General features: G+C 39.8%; 1 protein-coding gene across 1 annotated transcript in view; it reads left to right on the top strand.

Moving 5' to 3' along the window:
- The window catches only part of FBXL20 (F-box and leucine rich repeat protein 20), a 113058-nt gene that overhangs the window by 67573 nt on the left and 33358 nt on the right, over positions 1 to 12127 (top strand). Inside the window, 5 exon segments of the mRNA XM_042472826.1 lie at positions 1495 to 1621; positions 3978 to 4052; positions 7683 to 7813; positions 9015 to 9075; positions 11664 to 11708. Coding sequence (XP_042328760.1) covers positions 1495 to 1621; positions 3978 to 4052; positions 7683 to 7813; positions 9015 to 9075; positions 11664 to 11708 — 439 coding nt within the window.

Below are 12127 nucleotides of genomic sequence, written 5' to 3'. Positions count from 1 at the left end.
TTATATGGTGTACCACAAGGTGCCATTCTATCCCTATTCAACATCTACATGAAACTACTGAGAGAGATCTTCCAGAGGCATGGGGCAGGATGTTATCAGTACTCTGATGACAGCCAAATATACTTCTCCATACCTTCAAAAACAGCTTCAGCTTAGGATAATGTGTCTCCTCTGAATGAATGTATGAAAGAGGTAATGGACTGGATGAAGGGAAAAAAATTGAAACTGGATCCAGACAAGACAGAGGCGCTTAATATCAAATACCTAATCTGGGTCTGGAGATGTGTCAACCAGTTCTGGATGGGGTTACACTCCCCCTGAAAGACTGTGTTTGCAGTAGGGGAGTGCTCCTGGATACATCCCTCCAGCTCAGATAGATGCGTCAGTCAGGAATACCTGTTAGCAGCAACTGCGCCCCTTCCTGGAATTGGAGGACCTAAAGATGGTTGTGCATGCACTGGTAACCTCAAGGCTAGACTTCTGCAATGTGCTCTACATTGGGCTACCTTTGTATCAAATCCAGAAACTCCAATTGATTTAGAATATGGCAGCTGGACTGATTATTGGTACATCCAGGAGTTATCACATCACACCAGTCTTAAAATCACTCCACTGGCAGCCAATTAGTTTCCCGGCAAAGTACAACAGCACAAAAGGCATATCTCTTCTGGCAGGCCTACCCAATCAATTTTAAATCATGACTTTTAATTGTTATATTTTAAAGAATGTATTATATAAATGTATCTTAATGGTGTTACAGTATTGTATTTTAACTGTTTGTTTTATGTGTTTCCTCTTTTAATTGTGCGTTGTATTTTAACTTGTACCCCACCTCGAGCCTTGAGGAGAGGCGGGAAAGAAATAAAATAATAATTATAATTATAATTAAATAATAGATAAAATACCCAGAGCTGGAATTTGGGTAAAGCACAGCTGGCTCTTCCATAGCTCAGGGGACTCAGGGAGACCAGATACAGGGTGCCTTTTCATGGATCCTTGGGCTGCTTTCCTATTGCAGAGACGACTCCTAGCTGCTGGGAAAGAGGGGGCTTGCTCTTATACTTGCTTCTGGCATGATGAGTAACTCTTGGAGTGCAGATGCCACAGGTAGTTCTCACTCATACTAATCTTCCTTGATATCTGTTAAGAGGGAAAATATTCCTTATCGTCACGTTGCTTTTCTTTATTTTATGTCCCTGCTTTCCAGCAGCGCTTAGGCTAGTTTAAAGAAGTAGCTACTGTGCAAGAGTCACAAGTATGTTAATCCCTTTCTTCTGTTAGTGTTTGGCTGCAACTTGCTTTAACTGCACACCCAATCTAGTAGTTTAAACTGTCAATTTCAGTTTGTGGCCCTCCTTGAGGCTGCATGTAGGGATTGGATTGTTGAGGGTGTTCACAGGCTAGTAGAATAAGTGACAAAGTGTTCTTTTGTTGAAACAAAAGTTAACATCTCTTATTTGTTTCCCCCCTTTCTTCTCCCTTTTGCCTCTGAAGTGAGGGCTGTCCCCTGCTGGAACAGCTCAATATCTCATGGTGTGACCAAGTGACAAAGGATGGCATCCAGGCTTTAGTGAAAGGTTGCGGTGGACTCAAAGCTCTGTTTCTTAAGGGCTGCACACAGGTACGATCTTCAATGAAAACAGAAGAGCTGTGGGAAGGGATGCGTGAATTAGGTTTGTTTAACTAAGACTAAGAGGTGAAGTAAGAGCAGCCAAAGGCCTCTCCGGCCATATCGAGCTGAGATTGCGGCAACCACACAGCCTGCTCCCAAAGCGGGCCACTGCCAGGTGCCAGATTATTCTGGCTCACTTTTAGTGTGGTGTTGGAGCAGCTTCTGGCCACTTTGGGGATGTGCATCATTTGAATGCCATGCCCCCACAGTGGCCAGAAGCTGCTTTATTTGGCCTGTGTGTTCCAGGACTTAGAGAAAAGACAATATGACCACATATGCTCCCACATATGATGTTGGGGGATGCAGTGGCTTAGTGGTTAAGATGCCAGTTCTGAGGATTGGAAGATCAGAAGGTTGGCAGTTTGAGGCCCAAGTGTCACATGATGGTGTGAGCTCCCATCACTAATCCCAGCTGATGCCAACCTAGCAGTTCAAAAGCATGCAAATACAAGGAGATAAATAGGTACCATTTCAGTGAGAAGGTAACAGAGTTCAGTGCAGTCATGCTGGACACATAACCTCCAGAGTAGTTCTCGGGCAACGCTGGCTCTTCGACTTAGTAACAAAGATGAGCACCACCCTCTACAGTCAGTTGTGACTAGACATTCATGTGAAGGGGTCTACCTTTACCTTTATGACATTGGAAGCAAGACGGAAAATTTTTTATCTGTATTTGTTAACCCGTCCTATCTGAAATAATGAAAGTGGATGTTTGTATTCCCAAACATGCTACACCAGCTACTCTGAGGGTAGAAAGGAGGAAGAATGAGGTGCATATGCAGGACTTTTGAACAAAGGAATGGTGGAACAGAAGCCGCAAGTGTCTTATAACCCCTGGCAGTGTAACAGTAGCAATGTATGTTTTTCAGTACATGGCTTATACGATTCTGTTATATACCATTAAGGAGCTTTTGACTACTCCAGTATAGGCTACTGCCTTAGTTCAGTGGATTTAGCTGGAAGAGGACTATCACCATAAAGATATTCATGTCATCTTCAGATTTTTCTGCTTCTATATTGGAGTGAATTGGCATATGGGTGGTGACAAGCTCACCTCTGTTATATATTGTATATTTCTAATGCTTGGCTTCCTAACAAGATTTTTGTCAGATGAAATCAAAGATCTGTCATAGTTTAAAATCTTTAAACGTGAAAACAGCAGGACTCATGAACATTCTGTCTTTGTAGAATACTCTGCTGGCTCAGACAGCATATCACCTGTGACTGGCCTGGGTTCAAGTAGGGGTGTTATAGCTCTGTGTACATCCAGCTCCCATGATAGTGCTGTGTTAACATTTGTATAAACATATTTTTGTACAAATCTTCTAGGCCCATGGAACTCTGCAGGTTCCTACACAGTATCTCCTGACTATTTGCAATTATTGGCTTCTCAGTAATGGTGTTCATCTATATCACAAGATGCATGCGAACAATTTAGTACATCACAGAATAGATTTGTGGTGCATCTGAGGACAGATAGCCACATTCATAGCTGCATTCATGTGGAACACTACTTCCATATAGATCATCCTTGTTGGATTGGCATGTTAGTCTTCAGCAGACATTTGTTTTTAAAAAGCCCAATTTAAACCTTCCCATGACACATCAACAGAACGTATAAAGCAAGGAGCCATAGTTAAAAGAGATCTAGCAACTGCAAGTTTTATTTTAGAATCAGATCTCTTTGAAAAATAACTTCAGGGTTTCCCCCTCATTTGCAGAGTTCTGAAATAAAAAATATTGATGGAAATAAGGCCATTATCAATTATTTGCCATCTGTTCTTCTTGATTTAAGGACATCTGTGACATTTTTAGTATAAATAATTTGTGTAGCTTTTCTTTCTTTCTTTCTTTGCTTTATTCAGAAAAATAATGCTTTTCTTCTTCTAGTCATGCTAGATTTCACAGTGAAACTTCCATTTATGGTTCTGAACACAATTTTTTACAATGAGTCGGTTTTTTAAAACAAAATCCATAATGGGATCAGTTATTTTGAGAACCTAGTCTAAGCAGTTCTGGAGATATGCCTCATAAGTAGCTTGTGCTTTTATACTCATGGGAGAATGGTATTGTAGGGGAGCTAGAAACCATGTGATCCCCCCCCCCCCGCCCTTCAGTTCTTCTTTCCTTTGTGAGTGGTTGATGTCCTAACCAGTTTTGAAGGCATAATAGCTGCATTGGATCCTATGGGTTTTTGCTGATCCTGACTCTGCAAATGAGAAACCTGTCCTTCATTTTTCAAATAAAATTAAAACTTCTGAGAATTAAGTTACTTTTTTCTTTCTCCTTCTTCCTTTTGTTCTAGCTGGAGGATGAAGCCCTCAAATATATTGGAGCGCACTGTCCTGAACTGGTAACTTTAAATTTGCAGACTTGCTTGGTAAGCAGTGAGCCCATATTAATCTAATTTTTCCCCTGTTTTTCTTAACATGCAGAATCAGTCATATAAACTGAATTAAGCAGCAGAACACCTCAAGAAGTATTCTCCTTTCACATTCAGCACTGTCCGTGTTGGCTTGCAGGAATTACATAGTTTACTATACATCTTACTGTATTTGATAGGAGAATGCCTACAATATAGTGGATGAGAATATGTGTGGATAAGTGATAGTTACGAAAGCTCAAGTTGGGGGGATGGCAGACTGCAGGCTGTTGCTTAATTCTCTATGGCCATTTTTATTCTTGACACATTGCTTCCAGAAATGCTGAACATTGCATTCTTTTCTGCAATGAGATTGGGAACTGGCATAACATCACAAAGGCACTGATGACTTCCTAAAACAGGGATGGAAACTGGACATTGGACTGGACTGTTTTTGGCAGGGAGGGCACTTCAGGTCACTTCCGGTTTGGGGAAAATGTCTTCTCACATGTCTGTCAGAGAAATTTTTTGTGTAAGTAGAGCATAACCTTAAATAGTAGTCAGAAAACAAATACAAGTTAGATGGTGATAGAGACAAATCTGCTTGGATGAGTTGATTTCTATGTACCTCCCAATAAATTTTACCTTAAAAGTTAAACTTTACATGGGTTGAACAAAGCCTTTAATTACCGTACATGTGTCAATCCACTCAACTATGCTGTGTGCCTTCATCGGTTCTTATCTCCTTTATGTCTAGATTTTTAAACAACTACTGTTAAGGTGATTGTTTGTTGGTACCTTTTAAATTTTCTTATTCCCACATCACCGTATAAGTATCTATAACCCATGTATCTAATAAACTGGACTGAACACCACAAAACATTATGCCCAAATAAAACAAGTTAGTCTTTAAGGTGCCACAAAATTCTTTGTTGTTTTTGCTGCAGCAGATTAAAACAGCCACCACCCTGGAAGTTCTTACCACAGTCAGCATCATTGTTGGTAAATTCAGTGTTTAATGTTTATTCTTTTGTAATTGATCCCTTCAAATTTGAAATAGACTGAGGGGGGAAAAAACACTGGGGAAAACAAATAGATCCAAGCAAAAGTATGGTAGATTTATAATGGACATCAGGGCATAACTAGTTGGCTAATGAACCTCACAGTTTCGGGCCTTAGATATGTGCATGCATATACAGACCTCTGTGAATCTCTACATTATACTCTATACATTTGAGGAAGTAGACTAATGTCCATGAATGTTCATGCTATAATAAATCTGCTAGTCTCACAGGACTCATTGTTTTAGCTGCAGTAGACTAAGGCACCCGATTCTTTGCAAATTTCTATAGTAAGAACAATAGGTAGGTGATAAACTTCCTTCTCTGGATGCTTAGAGTTAATTGACCCGGTAAAGGTTGAATTAAATGATGTAAAAGTGTTCTCATATTTCATGATATAAATTGACTCTCTCATGTAAACAATTTCCCTATACACATACAGTACTTAAAATTGTTAAAATGAGCTAGCATACAGGTTGACCTGTGGTACCTTCCTTTTTAAAACTACATGCTTTTTATATTTGATCCTGTCCACTTACTTTCACCATTGTCCTTCATACAGGTGTCCCCCACCTCTCAATGCCTTGCATTTGGACAACTCGCCCTCAACTATTCTAAATTATACCTAGAACTCACATATTTGATGCTTATTCTGCTCTTTTGACCACATGTCGAATTAATGGGTTCTGGTTATACAGTCTGGTTAATAGGGTTGAAAGACCAGAGGTGGAGTTTCTCCCAATCAGACTCTGCCTTTTTCATGCATGTATACATATGTGCACACACATACCACCAAGGAAAGTACAGCCTTCCCAAGAGTACAGCCTGAAGAATGCTCTGGCCATTATCTGCTCTCTCCTTTCTGCACTCAACCTAGGAAAGGCCAGAGGATGTTCCTTCTACAAGATGGTACTGGAAGGGAGGCTCGAGGAATTGCTGTGTTGGAGCCTTTGCATTTTCCCACTTAACGGGGGGAAAGAACACAACTGGTGCAGCTGCAGGATTGCCCTGCCCTTTACTGGGAAGTTGACGATGACAACAACAACCACAATGCTGTGTTTTTTGTTCAAACCTGAAGGACAGAAACTGTTCAGCAGAGGCTCTGCTGTTACTTCTTATTCCTCCTCCTCCCTTTACTTTGCCATGGTACTGACCGGGGCAAAGCCTAGTAAAAAGTCAGTTTACCACACTTGACTCTTTGCTAGGCTTCCCTCTGGTCAGCATCATGATGAAGTGAGGAAGGAGGAGGAATAATGAGCCTAGTCACTCAGCAACGCCTCAGTTAAACCCTCCAAGTTTGAACAAAGAACACAGAGCTATGGTAGTTATTGTCAATTCCTTGGCAAAGGGCAGGGCAATCCTGCAATTTCACCAGTCATGTTATTTTCTCTCATTTAGTGGGAAAACATGAGAGCTCCAATGAAAGAATTCCTCGAGCTTCCCTCCCACTTCCACCAATGATGGAAACATTCCTCACACGTAGGAATCACAGTCAGGGCAGGTACAAATCCTATCATAGCAGCACTCCTCAGAATAGTGATACAGGTGTTTCCCATTTATTCATCAGGTTAGGAACCAGAGCACATAATGGTTACACATTTTGACAATTTCCATTTTTTGTCAATGCGCTGGTCCCTAAACTGTCAAATAAGCAGGGGCTTCCTGTGTATTAGTCACAGAAGCTTATCCAGCCAAAATGCCCCTTTCCCCCATGGTTGCTAATCATCAAATACTTTACTTTTCCCATCAGCATTTTTACCTTAGGTTAGGTATCATCTGTTGTCTTGAAAGAAAGAAGTATTTTGAGCAAGACATTTATATGATATTGTGCTGACCTTACTCCTAGTTTGCTAAGAAGTTGCTAACCATCACTGACTGATCCAATATTTTTAAAATTACAAGTTGGCATCTTGCTACTTACCCTACTGGGCATCACTTTGATACCTTAAGGAAGTCTCTCAAATAGTCCTGGGGTTAACATTTACTTCAGAGCTTCAAAATTTCATTTTTCAACTACATCCCTCAGAATCCCTCAGACAGCATGGACAGTGGCTATGATGTCTGGTAAATTCTAGGGGCTGTAGTTAAAAAAAAGGAATTTCTCCAAGCTCTGACATTTAGTATAGCAACTCCATCTGGACTAGATTTATCCTAGTCTCTCAATGTTTGTTTGGTTAGGGAGAAAAACATTCTTTCTGTTGAGTTGGAATGATTAGTTGGTCTTTCTAAATTTAATTTTTGCATGTGTTAAAAATACAGTGTATATAAAAAGCTGGAAGAGGAAACACATTTTTGTCCTGGAAGAAAATATCCTCTACCAGTTTGTGGTCATGCCAAAAATGGAAACTTTAGCCCAAAAAAGGAGTTGGTTTTAGGAGGCTGTCTGAGGTTGGCATCCTACATTTTGACATTATGGTTTCCCATAAATCATTCATATAGTATTTCACTGCCAAAGTGGATTGAGAATGTTTAGGTAAATATTTTTTAGCATGCAGTTTTAGGACTTGCAGAGGTGCTTGGTCTAAAAGCACCACACTAAACATTGTTTCTCCCTATTTCTAACTTTAACTACTCTCTTGTTTTGTAGCAAATAACAGATGATGGCCTCATTACAATATGTAGAGGATGCCACAAGTTACAGTCTCTGTGTGCATCTGGCTGTTCCAACATCACAGATGCCATCTTGAATGCTTTAGGGCAAAACTGTCCAAGGCTTAGGTAAGTTAGCTTTATTCTGCAGGTTTATGTATGATGCAGTCTGGATATAAATTGTTAATGTGAAAAGAATAGCTTTTACATTACCAGCATATTATATAGAATGAATAGGGCCAAAGAATTGAACGTGGTGGAGCAAACAGAACACGTGGTACGAAGGCTGTTTTTGTAGACCCTATCCATGGCCCATAATACCCCACAAGCTCCAGAGGAGATGTTATTAACATTGCTGCATATGAGAAATTATATTTTCAAGCTCACTCAGGCCTTTTTTCAGAAAAGAGTAGGGAAGAGCTGTGGGTCTGGACGTGGAGAGAAGAATACTAGAATTCCTGAAAAAATGCATCAAAATAAGCAGTATTTAGAGACTGAAATGCTCTACTGGTCATTTGGGGATAGACATTTTTTGCCAATCAAGATTTTTTTTTTCAGGGGTGGTGGCTTGAGCAGGTACAAATGAAAGAACAAAGACCCCCATAGTCTTATACTCTCCCTCATTAATCCCTGGAGTTGTTCACTCCTTAGATGGGTGAGTGGTTGAGTAGATAGGTTGATGTTCATTTATTCATTGAGACGTAAATCCCAACCCCTAAGTTTGAGGAAACAAGAATGTTAAAAGTGTAACAATGTAATTAAGAATCAGAATAAATTGTAATATACTATTAAGCAGCATTTCCTCCCACTTTCTAAAGCCATCTTCATATGCCAAAAGCAATCATGCAGATCATCTCCACATGACAACAGGGGGCTTAGAGCCATTGAAGTCTGGCACCATATGAAGTGTTGCTGGGTGTTAAAAAGGAAGATTGCAAAATAATGGCTGGAGGTGAACTGGAGTAATTTATTTATATATATAGGAGAGGCAAGTAGGTGGGAGATTTTTCTTGCCTGTTAAGATCTTCAGGAGCTACACTGGGAAGCATGGTGAAAATCTTAAAAATACAAATAAATATGTAACTTCTGAAGCTTGAAGTTCTTTCTTATTCCTTTCATGTGCACTCAGAAGGATTGTTGTTACCCAGAGGACCCATGATTCAGGGCAGATAAACAATAGTAGTGGTGTTGCTTTGGTCCATAGCTGCTTTGAAGTGTGTGGGAAGGGATTACTCCATACATACAGTGTGTTCTGAGATTTCAGAAACAGGCCCAGCAAAGCAAAGGTGGTTAATTTCTGTTAATTTTTTTTGTGTGTGTGTGTGCACAGAATATTGGAAGTGGCTCGGTGTTCTCAACTCACAGATGTGGGCTTTACCACTTTGGCACGGGTAAGTGACCTGTCTATTCTGTTCTTTGCTTACTTATATCCATATGAGCAGAGCTTGGAAGTAACAAGGTCTAAAAATGTAAGAAGTTTGTACGAAGTAATGTTTTCTAGATGCATTTTTGGCCTTTTAAGAAACACTTTGATTGGAATTTTTCAAGTATTCCTTCATTGCTTTATGGATCTTAAAGTATTTTTTTCTCACAAAAGTAATGAAAAAGTAATAGGTGTCAAAACTTTATTTTATTTAGTTCAATACCAGCCCAGGGGTTCAAGCTCGACTCAGGCTTGCATCCTTCCAAGGCCGCTAAAATGAGTACCCAGCTTGTTGGAGCCAATTAGCTTGCACTTTGTAAACCTCTTAGGGAATGCTTGAGTGCACTGATAAGCGGTATACAAATGTACTTGCTATTGTTATTGGTATTAGTTCATTAGCATATATCCCACCTTTCACCCAATACAGTAACAATAGCATTTACTTTTCTATACTACTTAATAGTGAGCTTAGCACTCTCTAAGTGGTTTACAATCTGTAAGCCAGTTGCCCCCAACAAGCTAAGTACTAATTTTACCGACTTATGAAAAGGATGGAAGGCTAAGTCATCCTTGGAGCCCTGGGCTTGAATTCACAACATTGTGGCTGCAATACCAGCATTTAACTACCTCACCGCCAGGGCTCCATACAGTAAATGACCCAGCTTTAAATATATACTTTTATTTTTTTGCAATGTAAATAAAGGGGAGGACTTCTGAAGAGTTACACAATGAATTACTTTTTTAAAGTATCTTTCCAAGCTCTCACATGGGTTCAGGCCACTCATCTGATAGCAATCCATTTCTAATAAAATTAGTTAGATGACATCTTATTGGCTGTCCGGACCAGTACTCATAAGGGTGTAGCTTTTGCTGCAGTGATACCTTCAGGATCATAATGCTTCTGCTCAGAAGCTACAGATAGAGGCAGGAAATTAAAGCCAGATAACAAGCATGGGATGTCATATATTCATAGAGTGAGAGCCAAATTACCTTTATAGTCGATATCTGTAAATGAACAGCAGCAACAGCCAATATGGCTGCCTAGGGATTAGAGAACAGAACAAATCTTACTAAGAGCTACATTAGGCATGGTGGAGCCATAATTCGCATTTCTGCCATGTTCATATATGAAGCTTGGTTTAAGGTATTTTACTAAAAAAAAAGTGAAGGGGAGGGGTATGGGGTGTCCTGTTTTCATCCCTTAACTCCCTGCAGGTTATTCCTCTATATATTTTGCTCTTTTCTTGATATTAAAAGTGAAATGGGAATGCAGAAAACTGGTTAATGCTGAGAGAACATATATGGGTGAAGTGCCATTTTCCTGCATCTTTCTTAATCCTCAACTAAGGTATCCTGGTGTCTTTTTAATACTTGAATGAAGTAGGCTTGTGAAAAGAAAGATAGGTTTACCCACCATCATGAAACATCAGGATCACAGGGATATTGTAAAGGGGTGCTTTGAAGTCAAAGGGTGCTTGGAAGTTCGGCAAAAACCGGGCAGGATGGATGGTGTACTGTAGGCAAACATAATTTTATATGTTTGGCATATGATAGAAGCTTGGCTAAGGCTGAATGGAAACCATAGCAGGTTAATCTTCCCTATTGATTAAGGGAGTGGGTTTCAGTGCCCTGCTCTTCCCTCAAGGCAATCTCCATCTCCTACAGCTTTCCTGTCCCTTAGTTTTTCTATCTCAGGCTCACTCAGCAAGTGTAATTGCTGAGTGAGCCAGTGTGTTTTAGTGGTTTGAGTGTTGGACTGTGACTCTGGAGACCAGGGTTCAGGTTCCTGCTTTTTATATCTAGAAACCCACTGGCTGACTGTAGGCAGGTCAGACTCAGCATCAGAGAAAGGCAAAAGCAAACCCTCTGAACAAATTTTGCCACAAAAACTACACAATCAGGTTGTCTTAGTGTTGAAATAAGTTAGAAATAACTTGAAACCATAAGTCAACAGCAACGTAATTGTTCATAATTGGTCATGGTGTCTGTAGATTGTGGGAGTTTCAGTACAAAATGAACAGTCCAAGGTTGGGAAGGGCTGATGTAGACCCTTGATGCCTACATTTCTATTTCTCTCACTGGAGTAATCTTATTGACAGAAATGGCACTAATGGAATCATCTTATGTTGCACTGAAAAATCTTTTCATGGACCCAGAATTTGGAAAAGTAGATATATTTCCATAACTCACCATACAAGTTGGGAATTCTTTGAAACCAAAACAATGAGGGGGAGATAATGGAAGACACACTCAGCTTACCTTCTACTTGGTAAATTTACTGGAGTGTTCCAATGGAAAAGGACTTCAGATTGTATAGCTGGACCTTATTTTAGTTATGGCTCTAATTGTGGAAAGTATGATTATTTTAAAAATAAGTTAGCCTCATTTCTTAAGCAGCTTATCCAGGGGCGATCCCGTTGAATTAAATGAAAGTAATCTACAGTCCTCTTACCTTGTGTTCAGGAAAAGTGACCAGTATATACAGTACTTTAAAAACCCAAGGCGGTGCTTAGTATTTTTTGTGTGACTACTTTTGTTCCTTTTAATCCTTTTCAGAATTGTCATGAGCTAGAAAAAATGGACCTGGAGGAGTGTGTTCAGGTAAATGCAGTTTCATCTTTGCTAAGTTTTTTCAATTATTTTTTGCAATATGGAAAGGCACAGTGGGGTAGGGACACAAACCATGACTTGAGCCTGGCTGTGGAGTTCTCCAGGATGGCATAATTTGCTTGAGAATGGACTTGCTAATTACAGCAAACACTGAAGCAGGACGTGTTTCTTGATCATGCAGTGCTAGAAAAAGGAAGATATTCATCTCTCTTGCTCTGCATGTTGACATTTTCACAAGATTGCTGCAGAGAGAACTTGTTCACTGCCATGAAAAGGTGCTTATAACTACAGCAGTTATGTTGTAGGATAAAAATAGACATTCTCTCTAAATCCTATTCGGTTACTTTTCAAATAAATTTTAAAAGTGCATCTGGATGCTTCTCCAAATGAGTGTCAACTGCTACATCTCA

The sequence above is a fragment of the Sceloporus undulatus genome, chromosome 6 (assembly GCF_019175285.1).
Source record: "Sceloporus undulatus isolate JIND9_A2432 ecotype Alabama chromosome 6, SceUnd_v1.1, whole genome shotgun sequence".
Taxonomy (NCBI): domain Eukaryota; kingdom Metazoa; phylum Chordata; class Lepidosauria; order Squamata; family Phrynosomatidae; genus Sceloporus; species Sceloporus undulatus.
This window is presented reverse-complemented; position numbering and strand designations above follow the sequence as displayed.